This window comes from Hippocampus comes, unplaced genomic scaffold (assembly GCF_001891065.2).
Source record: "Hippocampus comes isolate QL1 unplaced genomic scaffold, H_comes_QL1_v1.1 scaffold22, whole genome shotgun sequence".
NCBI classification, from domain to species: domain Eukaryota; kingdom Metazoa; phylum Chordata; class Actinopteri; order Syngnathiformes; family Syngnathidae; genus Hippocampus; species Hippocampus comes.
In genome coordinates, this window is record NW_017806175.1 from 5,412,683 (window position 1) to 5,434,373 (window position 21,691).

General features: G+C 41.8%; 1 protein-coding gene and 1 long non-coding RNA gene across 2 annotated transcripts; one reads left to right on the forward strand and one right to left on the reverse strand.

Moving 5' to 3' along the window:
• Positions 1-1,325: 1,325 nt before the first annotated feature.
• lama3 (laminin, alpha 3) lies at positions 1,326-20,736 on the forward strand. Its single transcript, XM_019896787.1, has 38 exons — positions 1,326-1,619; positions 2,825-2,938; positions 3,473-3,585; positions 3,665-3,748; positions 3,832-3,938; positions 4,724-4,768; positions 4,860-4,990; positions 5,075-5,185; positions 5,709-5,820; positions 5,895-6,068; positions 6,535-6,725; positions 6,952-7,071; positions 7,147-7,301; positions 7,422-7,551; positions 7,855-7,954; positions 8,042-8,158; positions 9,401-9,571; positions 10,062-10,213; positions 10,310-10,504; positions 10,684-10,835; positions 12,059-12,221; positions 12,360-12,487; positions 12,558-12,708; positions 13,221-13,325; positions 13,396-13,529; positions 14,338-14,455; positions 15,185-15,313; positions 15,443-15,573; positions 15,932-16,042; positions 16,385-16,529; positions 17,324-17,442; positions 17,728-17,908; positions 18,751-18,894; positions 18,966-19,128; positions 19,614-19,741; positions 19,823-19,913; positions 20,257-20,370; positions 20,456-20,736. Exons 1-38 carry the CDS (start codon positions 1,473-1,475, stop codon positions 20,602-20,604), a joined length of 5,025 nt encoding a protein of 1,674 aa, XP_019752346.1. The 5' UTR covers positions 1,326-1,472; the 3' UTR covers positions 20,605-20,736.
• On the reverse strand, positions 17,446-18,800 carry LOC109532135 (uncharacterized). Its single transcript, XR_002171323.1, has 3 exons — positions 18,716-18,800; positions 17,735-17,815; positions 17,446-17,623 (listed from the first exon to the last, which is right to left on the reverse strand). It is a non-coding gene; the product is annotated as an uncharacterized LOC109532135 (long non-coding RNA).
• Positions 20,737-21,691: the final 955 nt, after the last annotated feature.

A 21,691-nucleotide genomic window follows, 5' to 3' on the forward strand; every position in this document is an offset into this window, starting at 1 on the left:
ATATACACACACACACACACACACACACACACACACACACACACACACACACACACACACACACACACACACTTGTCGTGAATTTTTCAGCTTCCTGAAACAGAACAACAGGTTGTAGAAAAAGTACTGAAACAGAAGAACTCGCATTTGAAAGTTCAGAAAAGGTCGAATGAAATTCACCTGTAAAGGTTAAGAGTGCATTTTGGGTTAAGCCTGCAATTTCACCGGAGAGCCCATTTATATCCTGAACTTTTGTAGGTGGACTGCATGTCTGTCATTGAACCTCAGTGGAAGACAGTCCAAGTTTGTTGCAGTGCGAGCGTGTTACGGCTCAGTCCGGCCTGCACCGCGCCGCGTGTGACTCTGATTGGAAGATGTTGTAGAGCAGCACGGCGTGTCCTACGATGACATGGTGAGCGCACACACATATGCATACGCACGCACACACACACACGCACACACACGGCTCATTTCCATTCACCGTGACTGTGCAGGATGACCATCACAACCGGATCATCTGAGAGCAGAACGAGCGTATGATAGAGGAGAACAATCTAGGATTTTTCACAGGGAGGAGGCCGTTCGCCATGGTCATGAATAAGTATGGGGACCTGGTGAGTCGAGTATGAACAGAAGTGGATGTCAAGCATTTTTTTTTTTTAGTGTGAGTGTGGTGACTTTTCCCTGCCCTCTCTAAAGCGCAAAAGTCAAAAAAAGTCAGGCCCCACAGACACCTTAACCAAGACTGAACATTTGTTCAATGTAGGCTAGACAAAAATATCAAGTGTTACAAGGGGTCACCACTGACGTCCAGTCCACCAAGAGATGGAAGACGGCGACGTCCCGGGGGGTTGCGGCATTCCGCCAGGAAGTTGGGTGCCTTGTCCGTCGACGAACTCGGGTGATCTTAGTGAGGTTAAAGATCGGGTAAGATGTTGGACAGGAACTCCACATTAAAACCTGAGATTTAACCAGAAAATCCAAATTGAATTTCTCACAACTTAATTGTTCAATCTTCAGATCAATGTGTCACTTGTGCACATCGAAAATTTCTCATCTCTTAGAACAAGCTCCTGCCATACAAATGTTCGTTTCTGCCATGATCAATTGCTTATGTCGAGTCGATCAAATATTTTACAATGAGTTTCTGTTGAATTGACTCACACGCCGTAAAATGTCAGTCCCAAATTTACACACACACACACACACACACACACACACACACACACACACACACACACACACACACACACACACACACACACACACAAAAGTTCAAACAGGGTTTGTGCAACCACACCTTCACTGAACCTTGAACCCCAACGACGCTCGTCTGCACCTTCTCACACTTTCTCTTTTCCTCTGTGTCTGTCCACCTGTCTCATACCAAAAAAAAAAAAAAAAAAAAAAAAAAAAGCTCCAAAGTTCATCTCAGTTCACCTGAACGGGAACATTGCGTCCGTCAGTGAAGAATGCCAAGGAATATTATCTTCTGGCTTTACTTTTGGGGCTGTTTATTGGCACGTGTTTGTCTCTGTGTTGTGCGTCAGAGGCCACAAAGCGGCAAAAGGTTCTGCGAACTATCCCCGAGCGACCAGACGGGAGGCCTCATTGCGCAGGTAATGTGGTCTGACTTCATTGACTGCATGATCCAACGTCATTTGATGAGAGAGCTGTAGCAAAAAAAAAAAAAAAAAAAAAAAAAAACAGTTTACAAAGTTAACACGGGGGAATAATCTTATTTTGGATCAGCACCAAATTACACACACACACACACACACACACGTCCTATACTGGCCTTCATTCAAATGCATCTGTTCATCACTGAGGAAAATGCAAAATGTTAAAAACAGTCCTTCAGATTAAAAAAAAAAAATGATGACATTCCCAAAAATTAGACACACGATTCAAAATGATAATGAGTAAAAAAAAATCATTGGAAATAAATGACCAATAATAAAGTGAGCGAGCGATTTGGTTCAATTTTGCCCAAATTGTGGTATGTCAACCTGATTATCACCACGTTCAGCTGAAGGTTCCTGTCAAACTAAACGTCCAACAACGTGAATTGCGCATTTTGTATTTAAAACAGCGACAAAGCCTCTGCTAGCTGAATGCTAACATACAATGGGAAACACTACAGTCAAACATGTTGACAGACAATCCGACAGGGGCATATATTCTTTGTCCTCTGCGGAGAACTTCTTATAATCCTGCCACACTGAGAAGCCAAGAGAGGATATTACGCCTATAAGAAAGCATGACAAATTAGCTTTATTATTTTAGATGGTATGTCATTATGTCATTACTGTTTGGTTTTATCAAGTATAACAAAGAATGCTATTTTCCTCCATAAAAACACATTATACGCAAATGATGTTGTTCTGGTTTTGGGATGCATGGAACGGATTAATGGCATTTCCACTGTTGCGCGCCTCATGTATTTCGGCATGTAGGTGTACTTAATGAAGCGTCCTGTTACAAAACCAAGTAAAGGAAAAATAAACTACGTCGGAATGGAAAAACAAAGCTTTTTAAAGATAAGTTTCAAAAAAAAAAGCTCCATTTGGAAATTACACACATTTCATACACAATGACGTTTCCTCTTTCCCGTTCCCGGCGCCGACTTCATGTCTGCGCGCCTTGTGACAAATGGAGTTGCGAGTGAGCCTGACATAACACTTGAACGGCACACACAGGTGCAATGTATCACTTTGCGCTCTGATTACGGTGCCATGATCCATCGGTGTTGGGTCAAGCCGTGTTGGAGCGTTTGCTTGTGTTTATTGACCCACAATCAAACTCTGTTTGAGTGTGTGTGCAGAAGTGCAGTTCAGGCTTCTACAGGGAGTGGAGCGGGCCTCTCCGAGGTCAGTGTGTGCCATGTAGCTGCAACGGACTCTCCGACCAGTGTGACGAGCTCACGGGGAAGTGTGTGGTTGGTGCACGCTCGCATAGACATGTACATCCATAACAGTGTTGGGAAGATTACTTCGGAAATGTAACCGATTACAGGTGCAAGTGACCTTGGTCAAATTTCTCAATCGTGTAACTACCGGTATTACAATTGGATTGGTTCGCCAAAGTAATATTACTCATTACACTTGATGACGTTTATGCAAATTTAACATTGTATTCGGTTTCTTTATTGAATGACAAAAGTGAAGAGTTGACCACCAATCGGTGGTTCAAAAGAAGAAGAGAAAACCAGAAGTGATTCAAACTCAGCCTCATTTTTGCAAAGAAAGAGATTATTGAATGTCTCAAACCTCTTTAATCCTGATTTTTACGCCTACAGAAAGCAACGGCTGTACATTGACTTTATATTGTACATCTTTGAACATGATCTATCTATCGATATGAAAATTACAGGATGTTATATATCAAGGAACCACTGCGTAGACAATGTAATACATTTCTAAAACCGATTCAGCAGCATTTCTCACCATGTTGTCATATAAACAACCTCCAGAACTGTCGGTTCCACTCAGCGGGCGACCACTGTGAGCGATGCCAGGAGGGTTACCATGGCGATGCTGCCCAAAAAACTTGCCGCCCTTGCCTATGTCCCTTCACGTGGAACAAGTAAGTCAGTTTTCGCTAAAGCAAAGCTTTCTCCCGTGCACCTGTTTGGATTTTAATTCTGCATCTTTTCTTATCCAAGTCAGGCTTTGGCATGCCTGCACGTCGGCTCCGGGGTGGTCGAATGTTTGTGCAAACGCGGCTATGCGGGATCCAGATGTGAGAGGTGTGTCACAACATGCTACCGTTGACAACATCTGCAAAAAGTGAACCCTGTCCGTTTGTTCTTGGCTCTTTTCCCGCCTGAAGATGTGCATTTGGTTACTATGGCGACCCAGCGGTCCATGGAGGCAGCTGCAAGCCATGCGAGTGCGACAGAGGTGGCGATGGGAACATTTGTCATTCCTCGACCGGAGGTAAACATCTTTGACAACGACAGAGTAGTGCAAAGACCTTCGGTAAAGGTCATGAAACGCTGACTAACACACTTCCTACTTTTTACTACCTCAGTTTTGTCACTGACAAAAAATACTGGCTATAAAAAAATAATTATACTACGACTGTAACTGTAACTAGAAAAAAAAAAAAAACAGAAAATTCATAATACCGTGAATAAAAATTACAATTGGTAGTTTATTTCATTAAATATGATGAATATAATGAACAGCATGAAAAAATATTTTATGCAATTTCCATTTACGTGAACTATATTCACCAAAATGACATAAGGAGTTTTGTTGAGGTTGATCCGGTCGTTTTCAATTATTTCATTATTCTTGTTATTATTATCATTATAACTGACTGCTACTCACCGATACCGAATGCCTAGACCGCGAGTCGTGCTTTTGCTACATAACATTTCCTTTAAAACAATGATGCTCCTTTTTGACGTAGACGATTTGCTGATATGTTAAATTGATACAGTATAGCAATAACTATTACAGAGGAGGACTTAGTCGATGGTAAATGTTTCTTTGCTATAAGTTCTTGGTATCGGAAGCCTCCACGAGTATCCAATACCTTAAAATAAGGTTGGTATCCGTACTTGCCCATCTGTCATTTTAATCGAACTAGATACCGACACTATTATTATTATTTTTAAATGTCATGATTGTCAAAATAATTATTCTCAGTTTTATTATTAATTATTTGAAAATGAATGACTATTTTCCCATTGATCGTGTATTTACTTTTCTCTTAGAATGCATCTCACCTGGCAACAACAGCTGTGAGGATCATTTCCACAGTGAGCTTCTTCCAATCTCTCCCTAAGCACTAAGGTTTACCGGTCGACCACTCAAGTAGTAATGAGGCCTTTCCTTGTGATCTCGCGACAGCCTTGAAGTGCTGCACTGAAGCTTTACTCCTCCGCCTGAGGGCCAACGAGGGCGACCTGCGTGGGATCACTCACATCTCCCTTCCCGTTTCAACGCTGATTCACCCTAAGGGGATCGTCTCTGACGCCGAGGTACCGGCGTGACCCGCACGCGCTCCTGCAAATTCAGAGAATACGGTGGCCTCAAAGGACTTTTAAATCGCTATTTCTCTTCAGAGAGTAATGAAGACTTACAGCGGCGCGACGAGACAGTTGGAGCTCAAGGCTGAGCAGCTGGAGGAAGACGTCAACACGATCAGAGACGACCTGGACCATCTTACACACAAGGTAGACCTCCTGAAGGGGTCAGGGTCAGCCGAAATATTTTTGGCCATCCCGCACGCTTTAAAACACATCGCTTAAACATTTTTTTAAAAGTGTATTTCATCACACACAAAAGAACAGAAGCATAACATGTATAGAAAATACTGTGCTTATTGTAGTGTCTGTTTCCCGCCTCCAACACACCTGATTCAAAAGATCAGCTAATCAGCAAGTTTTGCAGAAACTTGATAATGATCCTGGTCTTTTGAATCAGTTGTGTTGGAGGAGGGAAACATCTAAAACAGTTCTAATATGACTGTGGCTTACTGAGTCTTTTGCAGTAGTTGTGAAACTCTTCTTTGTTTAACTCTGCATGACTGCATTATACTGCCCCCGGTGGCCAAGAAGCACACATCAGAAGGACCCGCAATGAATTAATCCCAATGCACAAACTGTTATATTCATTCACATACTATTTAATTATTACTATTTGCATGACTGCAGTGGCTCTCAACTGCACAGTGTTTTTTTAAATTTTTTTATGCAGGCCCATCAAATGTCTTCCCGTGTGAATGAGGCACTTCAAAGTGGCAAAGGACCAAAAATGGTTGCCAAGGTTGTTCTCGGTCATGCCGAGTCTGTCCTGGCATCATTACGAGGTAAGTCACTAAGCACAACACATCACGCATGGCACAGACACATCACGTATTCGTGTGCTATTGTTGTTTGTCAGATTTAATAAAGCGGCCGAGCCAGGCTGCAGATGCCATCAGGCTCGAGGGAAGAGACAAGGCGACCGTGATGGAAGGGGCTCACCGGCTCGTGGAGGAAATGAGCCACAGGGTCTGCGTAGAGGCGACGACCAGGGGCCAAAGCCGGGGCCGGATGATGAAGATGGCGAAAAAATGTGATGTTTATTGCTTTCTCACAAACCATGCGACGTTTACATACAGAAAGTGTCTGAATGGGGGCATGCAAGTAGAAAAGCCATACTTCAGATACCTTGGTCAGATCTCCTTTTTATAGCTGATGTCTAACAATAATTTCTTCAAGTGTGAAGCGGATGAATTGAAAAATCTGGAAGGCGGCGCATTGATTTTATCTTTGAACTCAGCCTTTGTCATCCATCTTGAATCGGATGATTAAAAAACAATGAAAAAAAGGGCTTGTGTATGAATAGTGCATCAAGAGGTTTGTGTCTGATAAAATTCTCATGCTAATTTAATCTGTGTTCAAGTCATTGAAGAACAATTAGAAATTACTTGCTTTTTGTACAATTCATATGAAAGCACACACACGCACACACACTACAATTGTCATTAAAACCAATGCTACTATTTAAAGAATAAAATCTTTCCCCTGACCGTCCTCAGTGCTGGTCGCCATAACCAAGATGGCAGCTGCGAGACCCAATCAGCAGACTCTGAATCAGACTGCAGACTCTCTGAGGGCGTCACAGGATCTTCTCAGACACATGTCTGACCTTCTGTCAGGTGCGAAGGTTGCAGTTAGAAGAGCAAGACGTTTTCATTTGAGGAGTGCTTCCATCATGCGACATCTGCAGGTAAGCCCGAACAAGCATGTGCCCCCTCTGACTTTATGTATCAGCTCCACCATTGCGATATTTTCATTTTGAGTTTGTTTTGGGAAATAAAGTTAAGTCCTGCTATTTATTTATTTATTTTTTTTTGTGGCCTAAGCTCTGCTGCATTACCTAAATGACTGTATTTCTCTGTCGCCGCCACGGAGTGCTTCTCACTTGGGTTTTCTTGAATCGTTTGCCATGACAGCCTGGTCACGATCAAACCACAACAAAGGCACGTTCCCTCCCCTCAGTGATTGAAAGCACAAGAACACATTGGATCGAGAACATCTCCACCATCTTCTTCGAGCTGCAGGACGGCAAAAAGGTGAGCGGAGGTCTCGCCGCTCGGCAAGGTTGTTTCGGTTCGGTTTGACGATGTTTTCTGTTTTGGCGCGGGCAGGGCTTCGAGAAGGACGCGGCTCGGTTGGACGGCGCCAAGCAACAGCTGCGCAAGAGGATTAATACCATCTACCATCTTCTGGCCAAGATCAAGATCATCGCCGAGGCTGAGGAGCACGCACGGGAGCTAGGCCGATCGGCCACGCACATGAAAATGTGGTTGCACGCTTCATTTTTATATACAACACACACACATTAAGCTATTATGTATTTCTATTTGAACAATTTGACTTGAAATGTTATTGACTGGCCACTGTGCTTTGAATGCCGTAACAGAACGCTTCCCACGGCCAACAGCACAAAGCGGCCGAGCGAGCACAACGCGTTGGGCGACATCACGACTGACATCGAGGAGGCAGAAATGGCCGCGCATCGATGCCACGCGGCCGCTGACAAAGCCTTCAAGGCGAGTCAAGTGTGGGCGAACTCCAATTGCAGGAGTGTTTATTCAACCTTTTATGGCCGCCCAACAGCTGCCACTAACGGTTTAGTGCAATCGTGGTCTAAGCCGGAACATTTATCCACTTGATGAATATCTCATGAAAAATTATAAACGCCATTTATTCTATTTAGTTCACGAAAGATCATTTTGTTTTCACTTCTGCCATTAATTTCAAAATGACAATAAATGGAGTCAGCCCCTTTCGAGTTCTCAGTGGATCAGTTGATGAAAAATATATTTAACGTGTTTGTTTTATGACTGAATTAGGATGTGATGCGGAGCGGTCTGCGATTGACGACGGAGGCTCTGAGAGATGATTCCACCCGCTTGTGGACTGCGGCCAATCATACCCAGAATGACTTCAGAAGTGTGTGGAAAGAAAGAAAGAAAAAAAAAAAGTAAAGTTCTTTTTAAAGTGTGTGGATGATGCATGATGACATTCTTTGCCCAACAGAGCTCTCACATTCACTGAACGTGCACAAAGATAGCATGAAAAGGCGCAGAGACAAAGGAGAAGCGCTGCGATTTGACATCTCCAGTGTGAGTGATGAAATCAAAAGCCTCCAAAAAGGTCAGTGGTTCACTGCGTGGAGTTGGCACTTTATTTCATTGTGATATACTGGAAACCTGTCACACTTTTTCCATCTCTTAATGCCATTAATATCATGTTGCAATTATTGAAACCACCCATGCTTGACAAAAAAAAACGCAACTGTGCCATGCACATCGTCCCCTGGAGCTGTTCGGAATCAATATCGATCCAATAACATGACACAAACTATTTTAAATAAAATTGTCACACTTTTTCCACCTCTTAATACCATTAATGTCATGTTGCAATTATTGAAACCACCCATGCTTGACAAAAAAAAAAAAAAAAACGCAACTGTGCCATGCACATGGTCCCCTGGAGCTGTTCGGAATCAATATTGATCCAATAACATGACACAAACTATTTTAAATAAAATGTCACACTCACCGGAGACGATGTTTTGCTTGTTGAAATTGGCTGTCGCAAGTTTTGCTCCGGCCAATCAGAGGAAATGCTGACATCGTCGGGGACCAGCCTATGTGGACAAATTTGAAATTTGACTGGTTGGAGAAACAGTCCCTTTGATGATATAGTTTGTAATCAAATTGGCCAACAATATTCTGAAGGCCCTGGACGTGACAGCACAGAGGCTGAAATCTGATTGGTCAAAAAAAAATTAAGAAACAAAATAAAAAGTACATACACATGTGATGGAAGCAATGCTACCAAGAGAAATGCTCCGGAATTTAAGAGAATAAACAGTTGGGAATAAATCAATAGTTTACCTGAACAGTACTAGGTTTTGGTATCGTAATATTACATTTAAAAAACATGACTGAAATTGGCTGTGAAATCTTTTTTTTTTTTTTGGTGGGGGGTGGGGGGTGTTTATGAGGAAAAAAAATCCAGGAAAAAAAATAAGTAGGGATATTACATCAAAAAATAAATACTTTACGCTAATGAATAAAAAAGTAATAACATTTGGGGGGAAAATGTGAAATATTACGTGTGGAAACTGAATTTCTAGAGTGTAAAAAGAAAAAAAAGAAACGGGTAACTTCCAAAATAAATTCATATTACATACTCGTGTGCCATTGAGCAAAAGTTGAAGTCAGGAATTTGCATTCAAAAAAAAAAAAAGCAATTGTGAAAATATGGATTTTTAACAGACTAAACCTGTGATTTTACAAGTTGATTTTTTTTTGTTGTCATGTCATAATACAAACTCTTGGGAATGTGAAGTGCTGAAATAACTGTGGATGGCGATGTTTTTGATTACAGATGACGTGGACGTCCTCATCGAATCTGTCAAAAGAGAAGCTTCTGCTACAAATGACACCGTCACCCATGTCACTTACAGACTGATGAATATGAGACAGGAAATGGACAAACTGACTTTGAACAACAGTGCTCTGGCTTTCAATAACGTTTTAAATGACATACAACATGCTGGTAAATGATTTCTTTTAAAAAAATAATAAAATAAAATAATAATAATCATTAAAAAAAAGGCCTCTCACAAAAAAAATGATATGAAAATGAAAGTTTCAACAGCAATGAAAGAATTATCCAATTACATTTATCCAATGTCAGTTCTACTTGAATTTTGACAATTCACGGGCCGGCCCAGTCCGTATACCCTCACCAGTGGGGGGTCCACTGTATAGTTTTCAGTTGTAATATCACAATTGACCACTAGATGGCTGAAATACCTTAGTTGTGCCTGCACAGAATCTTCTATTGCCGTATACTAAAACATGAGTAGGCCTACTAGTTTTTTAGAATGTGGAATGAGACACGAAACAGTCCCGGAATAATTGTGTAGTTTTGAATGAGTTGATCTTTGTGGGGAAAAAAAAAATGTCCCCAAAAGAGGTTGCCAAAAATGGTTTATAATTCTCAGCTAAATAGCATGTTGAAATCTGTTAACGGTGTATTTCAGTGACGACTTTGGACTGGGAGCTCCCGGTGGTGAGAGAGAAGCTCGCCCAGGTGGAGGCCCTTGGAAAAAGGCTCCCAACGAGAGGCAACATGACAGAAAACATCAGCAGGATCAAGGACCTGGTCCAGGAGACGAGGAGCTATCTTAACAGGGTGACGTATTCTGACATGTTTGTTTTTAGAGGACATTTCTTACCACGTTATTTGTCAAACTTGAAAGTAGCGTTGCGGCGTCATCATTTTTCACAGCTCTCGCTCGCCACCCGTTTCACCGGAAAGAGTCACATTGAACTTCATCCGCCGAGCGATGCCGAAGACGCGAAAGCCTTTACGGCCGTCGACCTCCTTCTCAGCGTGGAAAAAAAGCCGGCGGAGCACCGAAGAAAGCGTCAGGACAAATGGCGAGATGACAACATGTTTGTTTTGTATCTCGGGGCCGACGACGTGAGTAATTTGTCGAGACGCTGCGGGGGGGAAATAACACAAGTAAATAATTTGGTAATCCCCACATCTGGATTTATATAGATGATATACTGATCTGTACTTTCTATTCCTGTCAGGTTTTTACTTTTGCCACCTCTGAGTGTGGAGCAAAGCTAACGCGCAATCTTATCCGGTTTCAGGCATCTGGCGACTACATCGGGATGGCCATCAGGCGCGGCGTCTTGATTTGCGTCTACAAGCTACACGGGCACGTCCACGAGGTGGCGGCTGGTCCCATAACGACGTTCACCGGCGTGCACGCCTCCGCTTTGGACCGCGTTGTTTTCCACAGGTTTGTCCATGTTTAGAGAATATGGTTCGGCATCCGCAAAATCACCTATTCGCTGATTTTATTTTTTTAACCTATCCCGTGATTGGCGGGAACCCTGGCATAAGAGTGCGTGAGTTTTTTTTTTTTGGGGGGGGGGGGGTCACATGATCTATGGCAATTATAAGGGAGCGTCAATTATTCAACGATTTTTGCTCTTCGTGGTCGGGCTCAGTCGCTATCTCCGGTGAATAGTGGAGACAAGTTTCACCTGTGTTGTTAGTAGGAAGTTAACGGCAGGCAAGTCTTCCATGTGCATGTTCGGCGCATTTTTTTTCTCTTAAAAACAAATAATCTGTAAGCAATTTATTGTGCAAGAGTAATGTTGTAAAATGAGTTTAATTTATTATAATAATGGGTATTGTAATCTTGGTTTAGCGAGATTTAATATACTTTGTAGAACATTGTAAACATTTAACGGGGATGGGGGCGGCGTCATTAATGACTTGTGGTTTTTCACTATTCGCATGAGATCAGGACCGTTAATAGCAAAAATTAAATGAAAAGTTTCATCAACATTTATAGATATTACAAAATGGTGCCAAAGCTCTACTTTTGTCTTAGACAGGGCTTTGGCCTATCAAACCCCCACTCACCCATTTTCAATATGCTTATTTTTATATTTTATATTGATATAAATTTATATACTTTTTGTCTTCTACTTTGTCCCATTCATAATTTTGCTGCTGTAAATTGGGAATTTCTCAATTGTGAGACAAATAAAGGTTTTCTGATCTTATCTTATTTAAATAAAATTCCTTAGCACCCAGATACACAAGGTTCCACTGTATAAGGGCGCCGCCATCTTACAGTCTATTAGAATGGTTCAGAAAGAGCATAAAAACTGTTTTTCAGACGACAACCGAGTATGGGTTGAAAAAAAAAATCATAAAATCACAACTATACTAACACGATTTGTATTTGTAAAAAATAACTCAGAAATTGACTTCATGTGACTTCATCAGGGCTTGGTTAATTTAATTCTTAAGCTATTCTTTTGCATAAATGGTGGCAGGTGGACACAGCGTAATTGTATCTTCTGCCACTGAGTGGTAGACTGTTGAATTGCTCCGACTGTCACTATACATTGCTGGCATCGTGGAAAAAAATAATTCTCTGACTAGTTAAGGGAAAATGGTGTGGTGGTTGTGAATTACCGCTCTAACAATTTTTTCCCCCCTCTGCAGAGTATACCACGACGCTGAAGTCAACATTACGGCAAACTTCACATCAGAGCAGCCTATCCCATACGCCCCCAAACGTCACCTTCCGAACACCATGAGCAGCATCCTTGATCTGGATCCGCAACGCACGGTTTTCTACGTGGGCGGATACCCTCAACATTTCACCGTAAATACACAAATAAAAACTATGCTTCAATGAAAACGTATTTCATTAAAGTCAAACCTGTGGACTGAACAGGATAAAAGTATGCACGGGTGGGCGCCCACATGTGACTTTTTGTGTTTTTATCATTCCCCTTCGCAGCCTCCCGAGGAGCTGCGCTACCCCGGGTACCGAGGCTACGTGAAACTACTCTACTTCAACGACCAGCCACTTTGCCTTCACAACAACAAGCGCGCTGTCAACACGGAGGCCGGTGTGCACGCTCTAATGTAAGCGCCGAAAACAGCGCCTTACAAATTTTTAAACAGTGACGAGGAAAAGCCACGGGTCGTCATGCAGGTTACCCAGAGCCGAGGTGTCCCACTTCTACCGGGGAAGCGGCTACCGCCAGGTCTTGATGAAGGAACCGCACGACAGGAGGAGACGCATCTTTAAATTGCACACAAACAGCCGGGAGACCGATGCCTTGTTGTTCTACATGGGTACAGAAGTAAGGGTCAAGAAAGATACAGGTGTCGATACTTTACTTGAATACAGAAATTTACGTTCTAGAATACCCTCATAATCTGACATACAGACAAACCAGAACACTTGCCGAGGGCCAAGTTTTGTCAGTTTAGTCTTCGTTTTGCTCAAAGATGTCGATGATAAAAGTAACCTACCGCGTACGTAGGCGTAAAAAGCAGGATGACAGTGGAATTAATATCGAATTATCTTTTGCAAAAAAACAAGTCTGATCTTCACACTTCTTTCAAATTGACACAAAATAATAAAATAAAATAAAATCAGCTAATTAGCAAGACCGCAAAGCCAGAAACCGCTCTATTTTCTAATATAGTTTTTTTTACTTTCACCCGCAACATCTGAAAAAAAATTGAAAATCCGTATTTTCTCATGATTTGCATAGAGTTGAAATAACTTTCGTTTTTCACGCGAAAACAAAATAAAGGACAGTTTTCAAGTGTGAATATGTTTCCCGTCTCTGCTGCTTCTGTATGGCAGGAGACATTTTGGTGCTTGCTGGTGGAACAAGGCCACCTGGTGCTTCAAAGTCAATACGCGGGGATGAAGGAGAGAGCCCGCAGGAATGACAAAGTGTCTCTTTTTGTAAGTTCACAAAAGAAAAAAAAAAAAAAAGAACTCTTGTGTCCGAATGTCACCAGCTGTGTCTTCCTAGGACAAACACTTCGTCATCACCATTGATGACACGATCACGGTCCACTATGAGGACAAGCACATCTCCATCAAGCACGTTCACACTCCTTTTGAAAGCTATTATATCGGGGGGGTGCCGCAGCACATTGGAAGCAGGTAAATAAAATAAAATACAACAACACTGTATTTTTATTTGTGACGAAAAAGATATAGTCATAAAAATTTTTTTTAAAAAACCACTGAGACCGCAAGAGCATTTTGTTCATCAACTAATACATTGGAAATGATCAATTTCGAACCAAAAATGTTGGATAAAAATGTATTAGAAATAAATAATTAAAATAAAGATTATTTTTAGGTTATATCTATTATTTGTAATTGTTAACAAATTGATTTAGATAATAATGAAACATTTCAAATAGTTCCATTGTTTAAAAGAAATCATACACCATTTAAACTCATTTTAAATTAAATATTTGATGTGTTAGAAAGGAACCAGTGTCAATTTATTTTGTAACTATAAAAAAAAAAAAAATTGTTAAAAATAAATAACGACTGCAATAATTACAATAACTGGATATATCCGGCTCAGCCCACAAGAATCTTTCTTGTAAATAAACGTTTTAAATTAGATCAATTAAAAAAGACAATGTTGGACAAAAACAAACCACTGTTAGTATTGATCTCGAATTAATGGCAATAATTTACAAACAGATTTCTGTAATAATATACTACATTATTTAAATGATGAAATGATTAAAAAATGCAGCTAAGCACACATGAGTTTTTTTAACGGATAAATATAAAAAATATCTCATTATAAGAATAAAATGTAATTAGAATTCAGTTGATTACGCTGGAAATGGAAAAAAAATAAATCCCCTTTTCTCAAAATGGTCCAACTACAGTATATCAAGGATATGAATTATTTTTTCTACTCACCACCCTGCCTTTTTGACCTCAGACACGACATCAGCGCTCCGCCACTGAGAGGCTGCGTGGCTCACGTGAGCGCCGATGGCCAAACGGTGGAGTACAACGCGACAGTTGGCGTCAGCGATGCTTGTCCCTTTGGACTGCTGGTAAACAAGCGACCATTGTTGTTGCACAATTGGCGAAACGTCGCCCCAGCATGCCCGACACTCATCATCCACTGACAACTTGAGGAAGATTCCATGTCACACCAATGGCACCGTCATGCATACACATTTAGGGTGCGTATTAGACAAAACTGCAACCAAGTGGAGACTGTGGAGTGCCCTGTATTAAAGTGACGGAACACATTTTATCAGAGAGGAGACAGAGCGCAGGGAGAAAATTGAGTGGTACAGCAAACTGGAGTAACTATATTGACAAAGGTAACCCTCCTTTTCCTGGAAGGAAACTGGGGGCAGCAAGAAACTGGACTGCTGCAGCAAAGTTGAAACTGTGACCTCTCTCACTGTCACGCTTCATTTTCTTGTTGATCTCAGATCAAAGTGGTCTCCTTCATAAATATAGGTTCTCCACAGTCTCTACTTTGCTGCAGCACTAAATTTTGCTGATGCCCTTAGTCTCCTCTTGGATAAGACTGGACTTCTTACCTAGTCACATTCCGAGAAGTGAAAACAAGAGTCCGGCGTTCTCTTGCCACATTTTCTGCACGAGGTGTTTGTTAGCATGTCTGGTGTTTTTCACAATTTTAACACAATGCTCGTCAGTGTAACTGCTACTACCCCAAACCTGACTGACCAATCCAAAAAAATTATGAAAGACAAAATAAAAATCAAAACACTAGCAATTTGATATCCCGTTTTATGTCCTTGATGCAGGGAGTTCGCACAGCCACTTTGCATTCGCCTCTTTCGGCTGACTGGCTTTTTGCACCGGACCAACAACACTTGGCTCTAGGATTCAGGAGCAAGCACAAACACGGCGTTATCCTCAGGAGCGGCTCTCAGGTAAAACCTTAGGGGGGGAGAAAAATGAATAAATAAATGAATCCATAAATGAATGCATAAATAAATAAATAAAAGTGTCTTCTTTCCTCCAGATGATTCCATGAATATTTTCCTGTGTGTATTCCACAGAGCTCCTCCCGAGGTCACATTTCTCTGGCCGACGGCTTCCTGCAACTTAGCCTGGGGCATCACAATGTAATTTCAGCAGAAAGATACGACGACGGGAGATGGCACTACGTGTGTGTGGCGCAGACGCCGAGGTACTGCTTTCAAGTCTCAACTGACCAATATCCTAATTTTTATTTTTTCCTAGAGGTATCAGGACTTGAGAAATCTTAAACCGTGGTCATTTCTGGCAGAGGATTATTGGGCTCTGCTGTATTCATTAAAAAGAGTGGCTTTATGTGCGAGGAGACTGGCTGGTTCTGCAAAGTGGATACTGTCGAGTGTTGGGCAACGTGCGCATGAGTGAAAAGGAACACTGTAGCATAGTGAAGACTATGGAGAGCCTGTAATCACGAAGCAGATAACTTTTTATCTAAGTGGAGACTGAGGGCAGTGAGAAGTAATTCATGCATATTATCAAGATGCAGTTGACTAATGACGCTACGTTGTCAGGCTGGAGGTCAAAGTTGACAACGTAGACATCGCCCTCCACACATTAAAACGGGAGCCAGAGGTGAACCAGGGACAAGAATTCAAAGGCTGCATTACCAACCTTTACTCCAGGTTTGGACTCTTTGTCGTCTCCACTCTTCTAACCGCTGGGTTAAAAGTAACCCAAACTCTGTGAAATGGCTAACCCGGCGAAGGGTCCATAAGGGAATGACACCATGTTGGGTTATTTATACCCAGCATATTGGGATGAAGAGTTGACCAATGTTCAACCCAATCTGCTGGATCAAAACAATTAACCCAACTTTGGGTGAAAGTAACCCAATTCGCTCAACATCCAAAGCTACCCAGTGAGTGTGTTGGGGGGGAATCCATATATTTTTTCCCGTATATAATATTTACTGCTCTGTCTTTCTGTTGCAATTATGGCTCTTAAAAATCCAAAACTTTACATAGAACGGCGCGGAGCTTTACACCCGTGGATTTGAGTTCTCTCCCGCCTACGGGAGGTGTCGGCCTGGGTCATTGCCGTCTCAGCTCACCCACGCAAACTGGACGTTTACCCACAGATGTGAGCAGGCAGCTCCAGATGCTCAGACAAGTAAGTCTTTTCCTTTTCGGTTGTTCATTTTTGGATTCATAAATGCCAACGCGATGAAGTTTTTTTTCTGGCAGCGTTGAGTTTGGTAGTCTGACATTTAAAGAGGGCACATTATATAAAATTTACTTTTTTTAATATGTATACAAAAAGTGGTCTGTGAACAACCAAGTCTTGTTTTCCAAACTCATTTTACACCAATGCTCTGAAAAATTAAATAGCTTATAGATTTTTCTTGTCAATGTGTTATGAATGAATTTTTTATCTATCAAAAGTCTTAGTACTTGGTGTTGGTAAGTTGTCAAACCATGAGTACTTGTACTGGTACTGAACTGAAAAACATCTCTACTAGAAAGCAAAAACAATGTCAGGAAGTCTAGTAGAACATCTGAACTTTATTTGGGGATTATCGATTGGTACAAATGTGCTGACTGTCATTTAACATCAGTTTCAATGTCTTAGTGGAAATCTGAACACAGTCGCGTTCCCACTTAGAAGACGATGTGCACACTTGTGCAAACACATCTGAATTGTTTACAATCACTTTCCTTCTCTGAAATAATTGTTTTCATTTTATTGGAACAATGTACGGGTCACACTAAGGGAGGAAAAAGTTTTGAAATGACTTGTCTTGTTCTCATTTTTTTTTTATATATCATGAAAAAAAATTGTGCCGAGACTTTATATTCGCTGAATTACTTTGGTATTTGGTCTCATCATTGCATATGACATCCAATTTTCCGAGCTAATTACAGTTTCCATTTTGTTACACACTCGTCACTTGTGTGTCGTGTCAGACCGCGGAACAAACAGACGACGAGTGCGCACGTCAGCGAGTGCCCCGCCGCGGCTACGAGTTCTCGCAGAGAGACAGCTGGCTGGCGTACAAGCTACCCCAGCAGGACCTTAATTACAGGTGATGTCACATTCGAAAGTAATCCTCTCCGGTCCGAGAACAGGAACCACATGCTGTTGTGATCATGAAGCCACGGGGCTGCTGACAGGGTGGCTCACAGTGACCCTTACATACTGTTCATTTTCCTTGCACACATCCGAGTGGAATTTTGACCGGGCCCAAGAATATCCTCATCAATTTTCTGTATTGGATATATAAAATAAATATAAAATATCAAGTACAGATGTTTTCAAGATGTATGAATTGTCTGACATTTATTAACAAAACTTTTTGTTATCGACTCAGGCCTCACTTCTCTCTGGATGTCAAAACCAAGTCCTCCAAGGGTCTCATCCTCTTTGTTGAGGGCACAGGGCCGGTGCCCCTGCTAGCTCTGTACGTGACAAACGGCAAGATTAAGATGTCACTTGGGCCGAGCAGAGTCATCCACCACAAGCTGAAGACAAACGATGGACACTGGCACAGAGTAAATGGACTGCAAAATCTGCTCGAGCAATTGTAACCTCAAGATGTTTGCTATAGCTCCTGCTAACCTTAGAGTTTGTGATACAAATTGAAGAAAAAAAAACGAACTGGACAGGCTTGTGAAATTGATAAAGTTCAATTCAAACCCAGAAAATGACATAATTTGCTAATAGCATTCATTACACTAGTAACTAGGTGGGAATATACGAACTGGCATTTGCCATTTGTAGCCTGGAAAAATAAAGATAAAATTCCAAACTCTTGGCCATGAAGGTGTTTTAATAAGCCATTACTCATTAAAATAATATACTTAGTAGCAGTATAGCGTTTGTTAGGGTAGTAGGTTGCTATAAATGGCAGCTAACAGCTAACTTCTAGGAATAATACCAAATGTGCCCCATTATTTCAGCCTTTTGTAGGCTGCAACCTTCTTAAAATGTTTAGACTACGATAACCATGATTAAATAACTTAAAATCGAAAACAAAGAAATAATATATGTGAAGAAAATCGGACAGGTTATGGCTCTCTAATGCACTGTTACTATGGGTGGGAGCTACCTAGCTAGCATTCTAGTCCTTGCGCATTGTTACCGAGTTAGCCTTTTTTTCAGCTGTAACCCCCGCGACAAAAGTTGGATGAGCGTGAAATTGAAACAACTTAGAACCCAGCAAATCAATATTTTCTGTGGCCATTATTATATTTTATTCATTTAGCTCATAGCATTTCTGCGAGCTATTAGTTTGCTAAATTTGGGAGCTAACAAAATGCAATTCTAGCATTTATGCCCCATTACGGCTGTGGCCTTACCCAATGATGTCTTTAGTGATGTTTGTTTTGGGCAGGTGGAGTGCAGTGTCGAGAGGAACACGTTCCATCTTCTGGTAGATGGCGTCCGCGTGACTGACGGCCATTTGCCCAATGAGGAGGGCTCGTCCTTAAACTTCCATGACCTTGTCTACCTCGGGGGTCATCCAGGGGCTACTGAAGTCCGTGTCAAGCTATGTCACATATTTTTGTTTTTGTTTTTTTGTTACATGTGGCTCATGTCCTTCCACAGGGGCCTACAATTCTCTTGAAGAGCATCTCAGGCTGTGTGAGGGACTTCAGAATGAACAATCAGCCGGTGGGCAAACCTGAAGGGGCCCGCGCGGTGTCGCCCTGCTCGGATGGCCTAACGGAGAGGGGGGCGTACTTTGGCGGCGGTCATGTCGTCTTATTAGGTTTGATGCCGTAAATTAGGGATGGGCAAACTTTTGGGTTCAAGAGCCACATTTCAGATTTTGCATCATCTGGTGACATTTTGTTACTGTCGTGAGTTGAGGAGCTTCATTTTGAAAAACATATTCCTTAGCTGTATTGTTATGTACCTTCATACATTGGATGCGATCTGATTGACGGTACAGGTTGTTCAAGTGAATGCACTCACAGCTTTTACACCCAAACCGATTTTCTGAGTCAAATTGGTTTTTGTTACACCTTTATTGTTTGTCTATATGTGCCTCGCTTCAGCTGACTCTTGACACGAATGAGGATAAGTGGTATAGAAAATGGTTGAATGGAAACATGATAGGCTGGATCAAAGAATGAAATGGGTACCGTATGTGGCCCGTGTTTTTTTTTTCTTTTTTTGCCCACCCCTAGGATAAATCTTCCGACATAATTTACCTGACAGAGAATCGCATAGAGGTATGTGTTCTTCTCCTAGACAATTCCTTTGCAGTGGGTGATCACTTTGCGTTGACCTTCGAGCTGCGACCCCGTCGCCTGACCGGCCTTCTCTTCCACGCACGAGGCCACAAAACCAGCTTCGACGTGTTCTTAATTAACAACACGGTGACCTTTCCCTCTTGGATGACGTCCCATTTAATTAAAGAAGAAGATGGGGGTCAGTTGAGTGACTTTGCGATCTTGCAGGTGGGCGTCGCTGTGAACGATGGTGGCGGCAGTGTCAGCGTCGCGCTGACTCCACAGAACCTCTGCGATGGGGAATTTCATGTGATTACGGGTATTCTTCACTCATGATTGGAAATCGTTTGTTTTGAGTCGCCTCCTTGTTGCCCTGGCAAAACATAAAAACCACGAGAATTACAATTTTGTATTTAACCAAATTTTTGCCAGTCTGCAAGCTTAATGCTAACCCATAATATAAAACATAACTAGACAGGCCTAGAAAACTAGCATTGATGTCGCATTACCTATAAATCTTCAAATAATGAAAATTTGAACAAAATTGCCCCTTGGTGGCCAAGACTCACACACCAGAAGGAGCAGCACAATGTCCATTGAGTTCAAGCATGAAATAATGTCGTTTAAATCTTTATATTCTGCTTGTTCCCTTTGTTGCTCAGTTTCCACAGGACAAAAAGACCTCACGCTAATGGTGGACGCCGCGTCTGAAAAGAAGGCAGGATCCTTCGCATCATTTCCCTCCTCTATGACGCAAGCATTACTTCACGTAGGAGGTAAGAAATCACACCACGGTTTTCAAAAAGAGACCACAGGAGATGGATGTATTATTTTTATTATTATTTATATTTTTTTTTGCAGGGGCCACAGATTTTCTTGGTGCCCCCCTGACTTCGCCGTACATCGGCTGCCTGAGAAACGTGATCATAAACGGCAGGCACGTTGCATTTGAGACGAGGGTGGTCAGGGTGCTCGGCCTGGTGGACGTCAAAGAATGTCCCGCCCACTGAGAGGAAGCCGTGGCAGCAAGTGTCGTTGGCTGTCACGTTTGATGTTTCCCAAGCTTTTATTGAGCCGGGGCATGGATTGTCCATTAGAAAAATATCAGTACACAAAAGCATATACAGTATACTGAAATAATGATTGGTATACAGTAGTTAATTACAATATGTTCCGACTTTCATCTCGTGGAAGATTTGTTTTGTCGATTACTACATGTCGCTGAATAAATGTCATATTTGTCGTAGATGAAAAAAAGATGACGTGATTTGTCGTAACTAGATACAGTGGTGCCTTGATGTTCGTCTATGTGTGCCCTGCCATTGGATGGCAAGCAGTTCAGGTGGCTCCCCGCCTAATACCCAAAGTCAGCTCGAATAGGCTCCAGTACACCTGCGACCCTCGTGAGGATACGCGGATTAGAAAATGGATGGATGGATGGATTCGCTGGGGCCACTGACTGAACAAATTCCATCTCAAATACTGCATAACACAAACAACTGGAATGAGACTCAATCTGAATGTGTCGTTTACAAGGGGCACATTTAAGTGTAAAGTATATATTTGTGACCTTGTGGAGCCAATTTACAGTTTAAGAATTTTGCATTGTATGGTGAGGCATCAAAACTCGGCATCCATGTGCAATGACAAAAAAAAAAAAAAAAAAAAGGCAGATTGTTTGCAATGAAGCGTTTCCTGTGTGCGTAGTAGAGAGAAGTAGAATTTTGCTCGCTGTCGAACAAAATCTTCAGGTCAAGTCTGTCTTTGAAGGACACCTGCAAATGGTGCCTTAAATGGCTGCTTCACACCAAAATAGCGGACTTCCCGTGTCTTCTTGGCCATGGATTATTGAGACTTTTTGTGGGTCCACTCATGATAACGATGCCTACAAAATGTCATGCTGGTGAATCAAAGTGGCTTCAGGGACTGAATTTTCCAGATGGCCGGTTTTGCACTGACCTTGTGGAGTTCTCAGAGTTTCATATTTTATGGCAAGTTATCAAACTTCACTTCTGCGCTCTGCCAACACACAAAACTTCAAGCCGTCTTTCATCCAGTGTTCCATCTGTCACACATATTACCCGAAAATTGATAAAT